Source organism: Emydura macquarii, unplaced genomic scaffold, assembly GCF_026122565.2.
Source record: "Emydura macquarii macquarii isolate MOO-44397 ecotype Brisbane River unplaced genomic scaffold, CSIRO-AGI_Emac_v2 contig_2369, whole genome shotgun sequence".
In the NCBI taxonomy this organism is placed as follows: domain Eukaryota; kingdom Metazoa; phylum Chordata; order Testudines; family Chelidae; genus Emydura; species Emydura macquarii.
The window spans coordinates 2135720-2153360 of record NW_027132506.1 but is presented as its reverse complement, the minus strand read 5'-3'; the positions used below and the strand labels follow the sequence as shown (position 1 = coordinate 2153360).

General features: G+C 63.9%; 1 protein-coding gene across 3 annotated transcripts in view; it reads right to left on the bottom strand.

The window, feature by feature from the left end:
• Positions 1-862: 862 nt before the first annotated feature.
• Positions 863-17641, bottom strand: part of SLC38A3 (solute carrier family 38 member 3) — a 71901-nt gene continuing 55122 nt past the window's right edge. For 2 of the 3 annotated variants that reach the window (XM_067561213.1, XM_067561212.1), the window contains exons 6-17: positions 12185-12258; positions 11709-11801; positions 11424-11505; positions 9682-9764; positions 9011-9069; positions 8431-8559; positions 7686-7765; positions 6744-6844; positions 6037-6161; positions 5272-5416; positions 4117-4220; positions 863-3607 (exon numbers count right to left, since the gene is read on the bottom strand). In XM_067561213.1, coding sequence (XP_067417314.1) covers positions 3503-3607; positions 4117-4220; positions 5272-5416; positions 6037-6161; positions 6744-6844; positions 7686-7765; positions 8431-8559; positions 9011-9069; positions 9682-9764; positions 11424-11505; positions 11709-11801; positions 12185-12258 — 1180 coding nt within the window. In that variant the 3' untranslated portion in view covers positions 863-3502. The remainder of the gene's footprint in view (positions 3608-4116; positions 4221-5271; positions 5417-6036; positions 6162-6743; positions 6845-7685; positions 7766-8430; positions 8560-9010; positions 9070-9681; positions 9765-11423; positions 11506-11708; positions 11802-12184; positions 12259-17641) is intronic. The other variant, XM_067561214.1, reaches the window with a different exon arrangement.

Genomic DNA, 17641 nt, shown 5'->3' with positions numbered 1-17641 from the left:
CTGCTTGCCGGGGGGCAGGCCATGGTGTCTGCTCCGCCCTATAAATGAGTGCCCGGCTGACAACCCTGGATCTCAGGGAGGCAGGATGGTCGTCCCCGGGCGCTGGGGAGGGGGTTGAATCAGCCAAGCATGCAGGGTGAGGCGGGCTCACATCACACTAGTGCACTGTAGGCTAGTGACATGGCCCAGCAGGGGCGTCGCGACCCTTCCTCGGATCCCAGGCTCCCAGGGTCCAGTGCCCTGGACTCCCCCAGCAGAGCAGGCCTGACCCCTGACCCCCCAGCCCTGCAATGCATCTTTTTCTTCCTGACCTGCCTAGTTGGTTTATGCCCTGAAGCCTGAGGATTTAAAAAGCTTCTAGATGTTTGAGTCGCTCCTTGATAACTCTGGGTGTTTTCTCTTTCCATGTAAATGCCTCAGCCTTTAAAAACAGCACACTGCTTTGCCCTGGCCTGCAGTGATATCCTGTAGCAGTGTGGTCCATGGGTTATTTTGTGTGCTGTGCAAATAACGATTTCCTTGTGTCCCTTTTCAGTCTGCCCAGATGAAACACCTACGTGATTCTCATCTAAACCCTTAGTTTAAAGGACTCACTCTCTCCTTACATCTGCCTTTGGCTTCTATAGAGGCAGGCGCCACGCCACTTGGCAACTCAAGAGCAACCGACTTACCTCCTCCCAGGACGCTGTTCGCCATGGATCTGCAGGTGTTGTATGCCCCAGGCTGCACCTGCTCTACCAAAGCCAGGAGTTCTGTACTTTGCGCTGCAGCCACTTGCGGATTTAGTCCTGTAGGCACCCTCTTCAACCCAGGCTGGGTCCGGCGCACTAGGTCCCAGTCTCAGGAATGCACGAGATCCGCGGAGGTTTTGCATTTTTTATTGTTATTTAAAAAGGGGTTTTTTGTTTCCTTTCCAAATATAAATCTAATTTAAACATATAATTTAAACCCACCCGCTCGCCCTACCCCGTGTTACAGATGCGCGGTTCCTGTCCCCACTTCATCATCTGGGGATGCACTATCACAGGGGACGGGACATTGGAGGACAGAGGTAACATGGAGGCTCTGCCCGACCCTCGTGGGAGGGTCCCAAATGCAGATCGAGCATGAACTCCACTTTACCCAGCACTGCGGCCTGGTAAGACTCCTCACGGCCAGAGAGCTGGAGAGGGACCTCTGTACCCATCCTGCCACCAGCCGGCTAACCCGCCCCCCGCATGCCCGCCCCAGCCCGATGACCCACAGAGCACCACTGCACTGGGAGACGCTGAGAGAGCCGTCTGTGGTTAAAAGCCCCCCCGTCTGCCCCACACCTGCCTTTCCAGGCCGGCTGGACACGGCCACTTCAGTTCTCTGCAATACCACGGAGCCCCCAGCTGACCAAGCCGGTGGGCCCAATCCCGGGAGCAGGGCCAGTGCTGAGCCCTTCCTGGCAGGCGATCAGTACCTCGCAGGATGGGGCCCTCATAGAGCAGCCTAAAACCACTCTTTGGATTTGCTACCCTCCATTCTTCCCCACTTTTCCCCAGGGGCCTGATCCACGGCCCTCCCCAGCCAACGGAGAGACACAGGGGGCTGCTGATCACAGCCTGGGGGAGATGTTTTAACACCCTCAGCAAAACCACACCTGTGGACAGCCCGGGGGAGCGCCCTGATCTCCCCGGCAGGTAGTCGGCTCCCTCATGCTTCTCTGACTACGTATAATATATACACTATACAGCGCTCCTGAAAGCAGCACAGCACGCCTCCACAAACCCTCCTCTTATATACAGTATTTACACACAGCTTTCCAGCTTCCGCCGCCCCCGCTACAAAAATATGGCTCTTATTTACTTCAGCCCCATGCCCTGGTGGGGTTGGTTGATTTCGTTTGCACTCACAGTGCTGGGGGCAATACCCTGCTCCCTTTGTGTCCCGGCCCACCACTCCTGCCCCCTTCCCCTGACACGGTGACCCCCGCACAGCCCACACAGAGTGAGCGGCGAGCTCCCAGTGTCCGGCGTGACCCAGAGGGGTCTGGCCGCGTGGGGCCCACAGGCGTGAGGATTGATGGGGGCGGGCAGGCGGGAAGTGGGGCAGCGGTAGCACAGGGCAGCGGGGTGGGTACGGCGCAGGGGGTAGCTCTGCATCTCAGGCCACTTCCCCAGAGGTGGAGGGACGGGACCCAGCCACATGTACCACGACGACGCCGGGCCCCACTCCTGTGCCCTGAAGTCAGTGGGCATTTTTCCCCTGCGCCCGTCGGGGCCACGGTGCGTGGGCAGCTCTCCCTCTCCGGGCCTGCTGCGGGCCCCGAGTTCGTGGGAGGGCAGGGTCTGCACTCGTGGGGCTGAAGGGCCAGTGTGCGAATCCTAGAGGCAGCTGTGCTGTGTCCATGTGCAGCCTCCATGTTACCTACACGTGCCCTCCCCCACCCCAACATCTGGGGGACAAGGGGGAGGGCAGAGCGGGAGGGGCTCTGTTCCTCCCCCCAATGCCCTCTGCTATGCCCACACACTGGTGCACCCCAGCACGTCCTCCCATTGCACAGCGACCTCGACCTGCTCGCCCCCCACCAACCCTGCTCGTGTGGGGCGCTCCCATCTCCTTGGCTGCTGCCCCATTGTTCCTTGGCTGATCCCCTGGGGCACAGCTGGGAGGTTCGCCCCCAAACCCTCCCCATCTGCTCAGCCAAGGGCAGATGAAACACCCACATCACACAGGCAGCCTGGGAGAGCATGGCGCTGCCGGCCCTGGCAGCAGAGGGCAGCAGCGTCCCATGGACATTACCCCGCCGAGTTATTTGGTGCCCGTCACCTCAGCGTCTGGGCCCTGCGACGCCACGAGCTGAGACCCTGCTGCTCTCCGTTAGGAAGACGAAGCCCCATGTTCCTCTGCTGCCCGGGGGTGGGGTGGGGGGGAAGAGCGGATCTGCCTTGGTGTGGGATGTCCCTGAGCCACCCCGGCCACAGTCAGCACCCGATGCCCATGCCCCTGGAGGCTTCGTGCCGGATCCCACACGCCCCCCAGCAGGTGTTCCAGGCCAGCGCTGGCCTGCACGGGGCTGTATCCTCCAAAAGGTAGCTAGATCTCCCTGCCGGCTGCCTTTCTTCTGCCCCCCAGCCACGCAGCCCCACAGGGAGCAGGGCCTGTGCCCAGGAGGGGCTTCGTCTCGCAGCTAGCCCCCTGTTGAGGTAGGGAAGCAGCAGCCCCGTTTCACAGAGGGGGGAAACTGAGGCAAGCTCAGCCAGTCGGCCCAGGGCGGAGCCAGGAAGAGATTGCACTCCCAGGCAGTAGCCGGCTTCTCCTCCTCCTCGTGGTGCGCCAACCACGCCGGGGGCTCGCTCAGCCCGGCCATGCCCCGGCCATTGGCTGTGGAGGGCTGGGCCATCCACATGGGGGAATCCCGGCGGCGGTGAGGGCCGGGTCGCTGGCCGGGGTAGGGCCGGGGTAGGGGGTACGGCTCAGTCAGTCCTGGCGCCCAGGGCACGGGCAGGAGGGTGGCGCAGCCTCCTGCTGCCCCCTAGTGGCTGCCCCCGCTCTTGGCGCCACCCATCGCCCAGTCGCTGATGATGAAACTGAGGCTCATGACCATGAAGAGCAGGCCCAGGCAGGCGAAGCCGGCAGCCTGCAAGGGACGAGATGGGGCAGGAGCCGTCAGCCCCGGGCTGTGCTCGGCCCACTGCCCACAGCGCCCGGCATCTGCCCCCGCCCGCCAGGCCCCTCAAATACAGGGCCCCGCCCCCACCCACCGGGCCCCTCAGACACACGGCCCAGCCCCCAGCCCCTGAACGTAATTGTTACAACGATCACCCCGCTTCTGCAGGGCCTTTCTTCCAAGTGTCTCAAGGGGCTGTCAAATGACGAGAGGGTCTAGCGTGGTTAGAGCAGGGCAGCTGGGAGCCAGGATGTCTGGGTTCTCTCCCCAGCGCTGGGAGGGGAGTGGGGTCTAGTGGTTAGCGGCGGGAGCTGAGATGCAGGATGCCTGGGTTCTATCCACGTGAGAATTGAGAAGATCCCATGCTATGATGCCCCCCTCGGCTCTAAAGCGAGGCCTCTCCAGGGGGGGCCCCAGAGCTGCACCCCCCCCCCGCCCGACAGACCCGTGGCTGAGGCAGCTCGCTAGGGAGGACGTACCAGGATCTTGGGGGTGGACTTCATGGACTCCTTGTCCTTGGGCACGATGCGGATGTAGAAGATGGCCGGGAAGATGAAGATGAGGCAGGGGGCCGACGTGGCACCTGGAGAACGGCAGGAGAGAATGGGCACGGGAGGAGGGGGGCAGGTGGAGGAGCCGGGCGCTCAGAGCTTCCCCCACCTCGAGCCAAGCCCCACACCTGGCTGGATCTGAACCTCTTCACGCCCCCTCTTCCCTGGATTAGGTTCCTTGGAAACCGTGGTGCAAGCCATCCTGGCACCATCCCCAGGCGCCAGCCTTACCCCGTGGCTCCTTGCGGAGCGGGGCCAGCCAGGGATCCCTCCCAGGCCTAGACTGTGCGTGTGATGAGAGCAGAGACAGAAGAAGAAGGAAAAAAACCACCCCAATTGCAAACAAACAGAAGCCCCCGGGGCTGCAGCCTTGAGCCCTGGGCTCTGAGATAACAGAGCATCCACCCCGGGACTCCAGAGTTCAGGGCCAGGGAGAGCAGCCAGGACCACATTGAAACCCTGCATTTACAATGATCAAAGGGGAACAGCAAAGCTGCCTCTGGGCCACTCCTGCAATGAGTTGGTGGGGGCTCAGCTGAAACAGGGACCAATGGGCCTGCCCTGCTGTTGTTACTTGATCTCTGCTGTGGGGCAGAGATGGTGGGCTGGGTGGGGCATGGCCCCGGCTCCGAAGAGCTTATCGTCTAAATGGAGCAGACAGCCCCAGGCTGGGAGGGGAAACTGAGGCACAGAGAGGGGATGTGACCTGGCTGAGGTTGTCCAGATTGCCAGGCTGTGCCCTACCCAATAGGCCACGCTGCCTCCCCTGTAGCAGCAAGGTCAGGGATTCCTGGGCTGTGGGGTGTGAACTCCCTCACTGCAAGGGGTCCGATCCCCGCTCTGCTACTGACTCACCCTGTGGCCTTGGGCAAGTCACGCTTGGTGCCTCAGTTTCCCCACCTGTACTCCTTCCCTTGGGTGGGCGGACGAGATCCCCGCCCCAGACCCTCGTCGATGGTGAGCGCCCTCTAGAAGAACCCACCCGAGGCCCCAGGCAGCGGGACAGAAGCAGAGGCTATTGCTCAGCCCATGGGCTCCCTGCGGCGCCGCAGCCGGAGGGGAAGCCGAGGCACCAGCACTCACCGATCAGGCCGAAGATCCCCAGGATGGAGGGGGCGAAGATGACCAGCAGGTTGATGGTGCTCAGCAGGACCAAGGCGATGGCCGTGTGACGGATCCAGCTGAAGTCCTTGCCTTGGAAGAGCATTTGCTGGATGGCGCGGCGCACCTGCGGGGCAGGGGGCTCAGATGGCGCGCCCAGCGTCGGGTCCCGAAGCTGGTCCCCTTCCCTGAGCCCAGCCTGCTCCAGGCCCCGCTCGCCCATCACCCTCCCATCAGCCTAGGCAGCTGCATGGTACCTACTCAGGAGAGACCTGCAAATCTGCGGCTGGTCGCTTTCCTGCCACAGGCTGTTTGCCGATCGCGGGTTGGAGGCGGTACAAATTTTGTATCCGCGCAGGCCTCAGCCCATCTCTGGGCCACGCTCAGCCCAGTCCCTGATCCCCCCCCCCGGTCCCTAGCCCCCTTCCTGCAGTTTGTGCCCACTGCAGCCTGCACGGATTCAGGCTACCCAGGGAACCCCAGGCACCTGGCGAGGCCCACACAGCACCAGAGGGGCACAACGGGCTGCCCTCAGTCTCCATCCAGCCCCTGGCCGCGCCTGGCACCACCCACAAGTGGCCAGCCCATGCCAACGGAGGCCGTGCAGACAAGCCTCCAGGGACCTGAAACCATGGCACCAGTGTCACCCAGGGATGGGCCCCCCCCAGGCGACCCGAACCCTGATGTCAGGGGGGAAAGGCCCTGTCCCCTGGCCCAGTCCTGCGGCGGGTGGGCGGCGTCACCTACCGGGAAGAGGACAATGGGCACGGTCAGCGTCACGGCGGTCAGCACGGCCACGCGCACACACAGGATCAGCACGTCAAAGGGGTCCACGTAGCTGTAGGTATGCAGCAGCTCGGACTCCACCCGGCCTGCGGGGCACAGCCTCAATCAGTCACTCCTGGCGCCCAAGGCGAGCCCCTCCCGCCCGCCGGCACCCGGGGAGACCCGGCCCCGTGGGAAAGCTGGAGTGGCCGGCAGGGCCCCCACATGGGGGGGGGGAAGGGCACATTTTACCCGGGCCCAGTGGCCCTGGGGGGCCTGGCCCAGGCAGCAGGAATTATTGCGTGCGTGTGCGAGGCGGCCCATGTTACAAGTTTGTACTGGGCCTGATAAAATGATGGTGGCTGGCATGGCTCTGCAGTGGCCTGGCCTGGCGCTGGGTCTGGTGCTGGCAGATTGGGAGCCCAACAACAGAGACGGGGTGACCAAGACCTCTCTGGGCTCATGGCACCGGACGGGGCCCCGCCGTGGCTGCGCCTGGGAGCTCCTGGGACAGGAGAGGGCAGCCCCTAATCGCGAGCCCCGGTTTCTGTTCTCTGTGCTGTGCAGCCAATGGAGATGGTAACTGGCTGAGGCCCAAGAGATGCCATCCCGGTGGGGGGCTGTGGGGAGCAGGGACTGTCTCGCCCAGGCGTGGGGCGGGGCTCAGCGTCCCAGAGCAGGGAACTCACCGTAGAACGTGAGGTAGCCGAAGAGGGCGGCCAGGAAGTACATGACGTACATGACAGCGATGGAGATGTTGGAGATCCTCTGCATCTTCTTCTTGGAGGGGCTGCAAGGTGCCCAGAGCAGGGTTAGACCCGCCAGCTGCATATGGCCTGATCCTGCCCCCCATCCCCGGTGCCTCTAAGTCGGGGGTTGTAATCTTTTCCCTCCCCCGTAATCCTGGGCGTGGCGCCCCTGACCTCTGGGCTGGGGAGCCAGGCTCTGGATGCCCAAGCCCTGCCCGGCGCTGACAAGGGAGAGGCACGTTCCCATTGCAAACCCAGTGATGCCAGCTGTTGCCCAGTGGGGCACTACGGACAAGGCCATGCTGGGCTTGGCTGGGGAGCAGCACCCTGCGGCCCATCGCCCTCCCTGCCCCCGGAGCGCCAAGTACTGGAAGGGTCCTCGCAGGCTCTGCCCAGCAGCAGGACAGAGCGGGAGGCACCCCGGGATCACGGCACCAAGGGCGTCTCAGCTGCGTGAAGGGCTCTCCGGTGCCAGGAGAGGGCACTGGCCTGGCACAGAAGAGGACAGGAGGCAGGAGCTGCTTCTGCTGCTGGTGCCCAGGGACAGGCGAACAGTGGGTGGTTCCTGCCCTAGCTGGGTCTGTCACCCACGTGGCTGGCAAGCTGGAGGCGTGAGCTGCGGAGCTGGCACGGACCGAGGGTTCCCAGAAGGCAGAGGGCACGGGCATTGAGGGAGGGCAAACCCAGATCTGGGGGTCCTGGAGCACGGCCCAGCCACTAGGGGAGGCGACCCCCGCTGGCATACCCCTGGATTGGCCCCCTCTCCATGACAGGCTGAGCGATAGCTGACCCAGGAAAGCAATGGGGCAGGGTTCCGGGGCCGCCCCTTTCTCAGCCGTGGCTCCCCCCGCCATCCTGCCGGTGCCCCCCCACCGGACTCACTCCTTCAGCTCCGTGTAGATGGGCAGCACCTCGGGGTGGCACACGAAGGCGAAGGCCAAGATGGGGATGGTGTAGGCTGTCTGCAGGAGATACCGAGGATCAGCGGACAAACGGTGCCGGCCTGGGCCCCGGGGAGCTACCCGGAGACCCCAGCGCCCCCGCCCGGGTCCCTGCGCTGGAGCTCGGCACGGCGGTGGGAGCGGAGGGCGAGGAGGTGAGTGGGGCTGGCGGGAAGGCCCAGGGCAGGGTGCCCGGCTCCCAGCCACCAGCGTAGAGCTGCTGGCACCCCAAGCTTGATGGTGGGGCCCACCTGGGAGCCCGGGAGCCGGGGAGAATCTCGGCTGGTGGTTTAAATAAAGAGCGGTTCTGGCCCGTGCGGCTCCAGAGAAAACATGGCCCAAGCCTGGCCTCGCAGGGCGCCCGGGAACCCCCCCTGGGCTTCCACAATCTCTCATGGCTTGGAGGCCAGCTGGGCCATGGGTGGGGGTTTAGTCCTGGTTTCTGACCCTTGGGCTTGGCCAGACGCAGCAAAGTCAGCTGCAGGGCTGGGGGGTGGGGGCAGCCTTCTAAAGACACCCCCCATCCCCTTCCTCCCACCGCTCATCTCCGCCAACAGGCGGCAGACAGACAGACACAGACAGACACGCCTCATCTCCGCCAGCAGGGGTGACAGACAGACAGACCCCCGCCCATCTCCTCCAGCAGAAAGACAGACAGACGAACAGACAGGCTCTGGGCCGGATACCTGGGAGTTAAGCGTGAAGAGGCGGGCGGAGCAGGCGCTGGGGCCGGCCGCGGCGTGGCTGAGGTTGCTGGTGCCGTTGCTGTCCCGCACGAGGAGGGGGCAGGGGATCTGGAACTTCTTGTAGATGACCTGGGTGGAGAAGGCGGTCAGGGCCCGGCTCTCCCGGCGGCTCAGCCCCAGCCTGGCCTGGGCTCCCGCGCCTGCCTCTTCGGGCCGGCAGATGTGACGGGCCGGTCCGTGCGGTGCCCCGCACCCCCGAGCCGCAGCCCCCTGCTCGCCCAGCCCCGTTCATGCCCATCTCGGCTGCTCTGGGCCCCCCAGGGAAAGGCAGCCGGTCTTCTGGGCCGGGATTGCCGCCGGCTCCGGACTCCCCGTGCACCGAGCCCCCGCCCAGCCCATCACCCGGAGTCAGATCCTCGGGGCGGCCCCTTTTCGGGGGCCCAGCGCTCTGATCCCCCCAGGACAAGGGGCAAGGGGCGAGCTGGGCCGGCCAGGCGCTGGGGTCAGGACACAGCCCCGCCCATGCCAGGCGCTGCACCCCGCGCCCCTCTGCAGAGTGGGCACCGGGCCGAGGACTCACCGAGACGAGGAAGAAGACCATGCAGCTGAGCGAGAACCCGCTGGCGTAGCCCAGGTAGCCTGGGGAGAGAGACGGGCAGGGCGTGGGCGCGGGCACGGCTGGGCGCCTCCCGGCCCGTCGCCTTTGGCCAGGTGCGGGTGGCACCGGGGGCCCTGGGGCGCGGGGGCCCGGCCTCCTTGGAGATCCAGCCACGGCAGCTCCCGGAGACAGCCCCTGCCACAGACACCAGGAGCCACCTGACCCCGGCAAGAGACTGACCCCCCAACCCTCCCGTCACTCCCCTCCCCCAGTTGCGGGCTGGCCCTACCCTGCCACCCTGCCCCCTGAGATCCCCTACCCCCACCATCCCTCCCTTCTCCCCCTCCTGATCCCCCGCCCCGCCCAAAGCAATCCGGCTCCCAGTCCCCGCTACCCCCCGCCCTTCGGCCCCCTGCTACCCCGTGCTCCAGGTGGTGTTAGCCTGCCCCACCATGCAGGGTGTGTGGGGGGGGGGGGGCCACATGCTGCTGATCACTCCACGCGGGGTGCAAAGCAGCCCCTACAGGGGGGCTGAGGGGAAGAGCACCCACGGGCCCCTCTCCCGGGCACCCAGCCCCCCTGGATCCCTCGGCACTTTGCACCACAGCCGCCAGCCATAGCCTGGGCACCAGGGAACCAAGAGGGCAACTCACCGAGCTGCTTCATCAGGGCCAGGGGTAGGATGATGGTGATGGAGATGAGGATCACCAGGTAGTTCCCGTTCAGGTACCAGTCGCTGTGGGACAGAGAGTCTGGGGTCAGTGCCGGGGGCCAGGAAATTAGCAGGGCCCCAGGGTGGACACCGGTCCCTCGCTCGATACCTGCCCCCCAGGGAGTGGGAAGGACCAGCCTGGCCAAGACTGAGCCTGCGGGCCCGACCCAGCCAACAGCCCCCATCTGGCTTCGTTCCCGTGCCCGTCAGTGGCCCCCTCCCCTGCGCCAGCGGTGGGGTCCTGCTGCCTGGCGTGTCTGCCTCCCCACCCCTGCACTGTCTCTCCCACTACCCTGCGTGCGACTCATGGGCCCCATGTCTCCATGGGAGAGAATAGCTGCCCGTGGGGGCGAGCAGGTGAGAGCACCAGGACAGGCCGCCTGGGCCGGGCCTGGTGGCTGCACGGAGCCGCGGCTGTCCCCGGGGAGACACTGGGTGTGCCCAGCACCGAGCGCCGGCTTCCCTGCGTCGTTAGCTCAGTCTCCGGGGCACAGCGCTGGGCACGGCTGTGTCTACAGGCAGGGGCAGGGACACCAGCAGCGACCTCGCCAGCTGCCGCATTACACCCTCGGTGCCCGGGGGTGGCCGCTGCCCCCAGGCCGGTGCCACATGGGGAGTCACACGCCGGGGAAGGCCTGCGCCCCGCAGGGACATCGACTCTGCCCCTGGGGATTGGAAGTTCACGCTGGGTTAATCCGCCGCTGAAGGTTTATCTGCACCGCCATCCACCTAAAATAGAAGTGACTTCACGCGGCTAAATCCCTGGGATGGCGGGAGGCCAGATCCGCCCGGCAGCTGCCCCAGCGCCATGAGGCACAGCCGAACCCCGGGGAAGCCAGGGGCAGGAGGAGAGGAGGGGCCTCGGGGGGGAGAAAGGAGGAAGCTGCAAGCGTGGCAGGTAGCAGCGGATCCAGCCTGGTACAAACCCAATCGCCGGGGGGTGAAGGCACCTGGCTGGGATCTCCTGGGCGAGTTGGCTTGCCAGAGGGGTGACCTGCCATGCCTCAGTTTCTGCAACTGGGCAAGGGGGATAACAGCGCTGGCCTGCCTCCCAGTGGGAAGAAGAGCGGACCTGGGAGACACGGAAGTGTGGGCACTGCAGGGACGGGGGCAGGGAAGCGGATAGGTGGAGAGAGAGAGGGGTGAGGGCAGGAGACAGACCCATGGATGAGAGGATGGCGGAGTCACACAGAACATTCTCCCCTCGTGGGTCAGACGGAGCCCAGGTCAGAGGGCAGATCAGCTTCCACCCAATGTGACCCCCTAAAGCAGATCAGTCCCCATTCACACACCCCCAGCACAGCCACAGTAATCCACACTGGGGGGACTGTGGGTCGGGATTGAGGGGCACCCAGAGCTATGTGTTGTGGGGGAGCCCAGGCTGGGGTGGCAGGGGCCTTGGTGTGCCCTGGGCTGGCCGCTTCGCCATGCACAAGCCCCTCTGGCCTGGGGTTGGCGGCCAGTTGTGACTGGCGCCTGGATTTCCTGCGACCCGGCTGCAATCCCTGCCCCCCACGCTGCGGTCTTCCCCAGAGCAGTGTCCCTTCCCCATGCCCTCCGCTGGCTCCTGCCGGGCCCCTTCTCACTCCCTGAGCTCTCGGAGGTGCCCCCAGACAACGGCCCTTCTGCAGCCCGGACCCACAGCGCTGGCCGGGGCGGGGGACGGGCGCACGGGGCACTCACGTGGTCTTCTCCTCCAGGTTGAGGAAGGTCTGGATCACCAGCGGCACCTCAGACTTCACAATGTACAGGTAGCTGGACATGGCTGCGGGGAGCAGAGGGGGCTGCGTTACCGGTGCCCAGCAGACGATGCCCGCCCAGCTGCAGCCCGGCTGGGGGCTCCCCAGGCCCAGTGCCCTCCCCCGGGGGTGTCCAGGCAGGGGGAGGCCCCCGGGGGTGCCAGCCGTGACTCCATGCTGTATGGGACGGGGGGGTGGTTCCTAGGGGCTCTGCCCGGCCCCTGCCTACCTCCGATGTTCTGCAGAGTGATGGCGACGGCTGCGGCCAGCTTCCCCGGTGTGCCGAAGGCCCGGTAGCCCAGCTGCTCGTAGGCTCGGATCCCTGCGGGGAGGCAACAGTGGGTGGGGGGAGAAGAGCCGCAGGGGCCAGGCCGAGCCACAAAGCGACTTGTCTCTGCACGGCCGGGGGGAAGGGTGCTCCGCCGGGGAAATGCCGGCCTCAGTGTGGGGCTAGCGGGGGGGGGGAGGCAGGGAGAGACAACCCCCACATAGGCCCCAGGGACCCCCAGCCCCTCCCTGGATGGAGGCGCCATACCCGCTGCACTGGGGCCGCTGGGAGACAACTGCTCCCCCCGCCCGCTGCTCCAGCTCCTTTGAAAGGCCGTTTCCCTCAGATCACAGCCCCCCCCGCTGCACCCAGGGATGGGACCCCGCTGCAAATGGGAGAGTGGGCCCTGGAGACGCCCCCCTCTGCGGGGGACTTACCCACAATCCCGGAGGACTTCAGCAGCAGGTGGATGGAGTAGCTGGACAGCAAGGCCACTGTGCTGAGGAGGAAGCTGCAATGAGACGGGAGAAGACTGAGTGACCCTGGGGTGGGCGTGAACTCAGGGCTGGCAAGCCAGAGCCGGGGGGGGGGGCTTCAGGCGCTGGCGTCCCGCGTGGCCCCGGGTGTCGCTGAGGGGCAGATTCTGCAAGGTGTGGAGCCACTGGCACTCCTGGAGCCTTTAGAATCAGGCCCCCAGCCCCTCTGTGCCTCAGTTTCCCCTTCTGGGACATGAGTGTGTTACTGATCCAGAGGAGCTGGGAGGGCCCCGCTGGCCTCTGGTGAAAACTCACTGGGTCCAGTGCGGGCGCCAGCCGGCCCCCTCCCCATGGCAGGGCTGCTGCTGCCACTATGATTGGGGTCTCAGGATCCGCTGACGCACGGGGCTGGGAGAGAGCGGAGGAGCTGCCGTCTGGGCCATGGTTCCTGGAGCCTGCAGCTGCCCGTGGCATGGCGGGGGCCAAGGAAGGCAGAGGGGGCTTTGAAGGGCTCTGTTAATGCTACGACACCCAGCAAAGAGCCCAGGGCTGGGTGTCGTTTGAGAGCTGTCTCTCCCCAGTCCGTCCCACGGACAGCACCTGGCGCCAGGCCTGGTTGGTATAGGGAGGTCAGAGGGGCATGTGTACTATGGCACTGCCTGCCAGTCCAGGGCCTTGGTCCTCCCCTTCCCCGCGAGGAACGGAGCGAGCCCCAGCCGCCCCCAAGACCAGATCTTCTTCTGGGAGTCCTGGGCCAGCGGGGCTCCTGGGGGATGCAGAGCCTAGAGTGGGGGAAGGGAGGGAGAAGCACTTTGCATAGGGGGGATCTGGCTACTAGGCAAACTCCCAGAGTCGGTCAGGTGAGCCCAGAGTCTGATTAGCTTTAGGGAATGCCTCCAACCTCTTTGACAAGGCCCCTCTGGGGAAGGGCACCCACAAGAGTGATCCCCAGCCAGCCAATCAATCGCTCACCCAGTCACCCGACAAATCAGCCGGTCACCCACTCAACCAACCAAATGCTCACTCAGTCACCCAGCCATTCACCCACCCAATCATCCAGCGTCTCACTCACCCAAACACCCACCCAACTAGCGCCTCAAACCACCCAGAAAATAACCATGAAATCCAACCAGCCAGCTGAGACAATCCCAGGGCCGCCAATTCCCATCCCCCCCCCCGCAGAGCTCTGACCCATCCAGGGTAAAGGGAAGGCAAAGGCACCCCGCCGCAGTGATGATGGGTGGCTGCAGATAGCCGAGATTGCCCGGGGGTTCTCCAGGATTTGGGCCGCCCGTATGGCCCCGACGGCCCCCAGCACTGTCCTGTGCGATGTCATTGCCCCCAGGCTGTTTACATGTTCCCAGGCATGTGGCCCCTGCACGTCCCCACTCCTCCTGTTTATGCTCGCTTCGAAGTGCAGCCTCCCGTGTTTGCTTTGGAAGAGTGCGTGGTCAGCCGGGGACGTGGCGCTTTTCCAAAGGAGCCGGACTGGGCCGCGGCTCCCCCGTCGCTGGACAGCACATTGGCAGCTGTGCGGGGTTGAGATCTGAGCCGAGCGGGGAGATTAGGCCACCCCGAGCCGGATGGAGCCACGCTCAAAGGAGCCCGCTGTCCTGGCAAATCCTGCGGTGCTGTCCTGTCCACACGAGGGCTCAACCCACTCTCAGGGCAGCTGTGTGTCACCTGGGTGCACTGGGCAAAACAAGGACCCCAAACCACACACGTGCCACAGGGCACCGGTGTCAACTGGGAGCCCCGTGCACTTGGCGAGGGGAGAGCTGTGACGATCGGGGATGGCTCTCCGGTCCGGTTCCCGATCACCCTGGCCGGGAAACGGGCCAGGGCAAAGCACCTAGGCTAGAACCGGCTGGGAGGGAGTGGCCGAGCGGAGGACGCAGCAGAGGCGACGCACACGGTCTGCTCCATCTCTGACTTGTATCGCACGACTCCAGGGCTGTCCCGCGCACCTGGGGCTGGGGGCTGCTGGTAGCTGTGTCAAGAGGAGAACGGAGCCAGCAAACCGGCCTCCAGCCAGGACTCACGGAAAACAAGGCACCATTTGATACTCTCATGAGGAAGAGCCAGCCTAAACCATGCCCTCGTCCACACGCCAGGCCTGGGAGCCCTGGGCAGGAGTTAAAGAGAAGTGTGCTCAGCTGCTCTGGCTCCAGAACATAGGTTGGGTCTTAAACAGGGGATGGTGTCTGTGTGGGGGGGCAGGACACTAGGGTCCTATTCCTGGCTGTGGCCTATGGTGTGATGGCAGGCATCACCGCACCTGCCTGCCTCGGTTTCCCCACCTGCATCATGGAAGCGATGACCGAGTAACAGGAAGCAGAGCAGACTGGCGGTGGGACGGCAGCCAGAGGTCACCTAACTGGGCCAGAAAGCAACCTCTGCTCCATCCACCACAGCCACAGCGTCGGAGAGCTTCATGCTCTGTAGGGTATTTAGCCTGCGGTAGGGCACTGCTATTACCCCTTGGGAACAAATGGGGGGAAACTGAGGCACAGCCCCGGAGTGACTCACATACAAGGGGATTTGCAGCCAGAGCCCCCCCAGCCCTACACTGATCTCCCTAACCCCCTTTTTACAGCTTCTCACCCAGCCTGGCGTGTGGCTCCAATGACAGGATCTGGCCCTAGCTAATTAACACCCTTTTACTTTCCACTCAGCTCCGCTGTCGTTAGTTACGCTGGGTAACGAGGCTTTTCTTTCAAGGGCGGCCAGCGTTGCTTGCATTTGAATAACGGTTCTTCCAAGCCGCCTCTTAGGGAAGTGGGTTTTCTTTTCTCTCCTGCTCTCCCCCCGGCAGAATCTGGGGGCTAGTGAGCTCTCAGCTGGGGGGGCAGGGACCGTGGATGGAGGGTTTTGCCATCAGCTGGAGGGTCTTCTCTGGATCTGTTTGTCCTGGTTTTACTCCATACTTTCCTCGGTAAAGGGGGGCAAAAGCCCCAAGATCCACCTGCCTTCTGCTGTGATGTCGAAAGCACACGCGTCTTGCCATATTGTGTAGCTAATCAGCAACCCAGCCACAGCCTCGGTCATTTCAAGGCACAGAGTCAACAGCAAGGCAGTCCTGGACGCCGGTTTTGTTAGAGAATTGGGGCTAGAAAACTCGCAGGGCTGGAAACGGTCTTATGACCTCCATAGGGAGCCCAGTATAAGTCAAGAGCGACCCCTCCGCAGCCAGTGGGAATGGGCTGGGGGGTAAGGCTGGTCGCCTCCCCTGCATGTCTTAGGAGGTGAATTTTCCCCATTGCAGCCGCCTGGAAGTTGTGAATGGGAACCAGGATTAGTGAAACCGAGCCAGCAAACGCCATTCTCCTGGCCGAGCAGGATGCAAACAAGCCTGGCTCCAGTCCCAGCCCCTGCAGTTCGACGCTGCCCGGTTCTATAGGGCAGAGCTTCTCAACCTGTTAAGTAGCAAGTACCCCCTAACTTCTGAACATTTTAATAAGTGCCTCAACACTCCATTTTCCATGGGATTTTATATTTACAGGCTAATGTGAGCCATATGTTGGAAGGAGGGCTGAGTTTATAAGGCTGTGAGATGACAGATGTCAGACCTAGTGTGGGCAGGGTTACACCTTTACACCAGGGGTGCACAACTCAAGTATGTATCTGGGCTAGAGGTGATGTTGGCCAAAGCTAGGAGGCTTTGAGCGGCATGCCAATGCTGGGGAATATAAAGCACTGCGCCAATTTTTATGCCATAGATTTGAGAGGAGGAAGAGGCGAGAGAGAGACAGGGAAGGAGGGTAACTGGTGAAATCTGGGACTGTCACAGCTGTCAATGTCGCAGTGAAATTGACAAGTTTTTTGGGCACTGAGCTTTGAACCAGGGAGGTGGGCGACTGGCAATCCGAGCTGGGGCAGAGGAGGCTTCCGCGCCAACTGGGACCCAGGGATGTGGGCAGGCGTCTTCAAGGTGGGAGCTGTGACCAGGTGGGAAGCAGGGGGCTGCCACCCGCCTTCCCCAGGAGCTGGGGGCGGGAAATGGGCAGCTGCCGCGCGCCTTCCCTAAAAGCTGGCGGCTGCCGCCCACCTCCCAGCTGGGAGCTGTGCCTGGGTGGGAAGTGGGAGGCCACTGCCTGCATTCCCCAGAAGCTGGCGGCTGCCACACACCTCCCATCTTGGAGCTGGGACCGGGCGGGAAGCGGGGGGCTGCCCCCAGCTTCCCCAGAAGTTGGCAGCTGCTGCCCGCCTCCCCTTCACTCTGTTTTCCCCAGGTACCCCCTGCCTATGTCTCGTGTACTCCCAGGGGTACGCATACCACAGGTTGAGAAGCTGTGCTATAGTGTCCCCATTGGGGCCGAGACCCGGCTGCGCCAGCTGTTGTACAAGCACGCGGAGGCGGGATCCTGGCCACGAAGGCCAGTTGTGTTTGTGGGCCTAATGGAAAGCGAGGCAAGTGGCGGATAATTGACTCACCCGAGGTCACTGGTGGAGCTGGGGTCAGAACCCAGGTGTCCGGGCACCCAGCTCAGGTCTCAGCCTGCCAGGCTGCACTGTTAACTGATCAAAGTGACCGGGAATGGGCAGAGACTTTGGGTCTATTCCCAGCCCTCTCATCAGCTGGCTGGGCTACCGTAGCGGAGTCCTTGGCCTGCTCTGTGCCTCAGTTTCCCGATCTCTCATGGGGAGACAAAGGCACTGCGGGGAGTGCCCCTGGCGTTCGTGGGAGGAGCCAGTTGGAAAACATCCATCAGAACGTGTTTCCATGGGGCAAATGCCATTTTGACTAACCCGACGTTTCCTGGTTAAAAACAAAGAGTCGAAAAGGTCCGAAGGGGATGGTTGGTTTTTTCGGTGACCAATTTCCACTTGTTTTGGTCCTGGTTTGGACTTTCCCCCTGAAATCTCGGCTGGTTCCACGGGTGGAGGAAGCCGGGGTCCGACCAGCCCTGCCGCTGTTGCTACATGCGATGCGATGCGTGCGGAGGAGGGGCGAAGCAGGACTGTCTCTCCCCGGGTGTCTCCGAAGGTTTCGTGAGCAGCGTGGCGTCTGTGGTTGTTTTAAGCACAAATCCTGGGAGCCGTGGCCAGGGGCTCGGGGAAGGGCCAGATGCTTCGCGCATGAGAAAGAAGCAGAACCGTTCCATGGAGTGCTGGGGGGGCTTGCAGGGTGCTGCCCTCAGGGCGAGCTGGGACTGGGCTCAGCCTCCCAGCCAGGGCACTCAGGTCCGCGGTCTGGGGTGCCCGCACTAACCCACCTGGGTGTCGCTGTGTCCACGGGCAAGGCACTCCCCCGGCGCTGGAGACAGACGGGAGAGGCGCGGTTGCTGCACCACTGTGACGGGCACATGATAGCGAGCTAGATGGTAACCGCCCCGCCCAGCCATCCCCACCCAGCTAGTGCCCCCCATCCCACCACCTAGCTGTGCCCAGCTAGCACCCCCCAGTCCTATCCTCCCG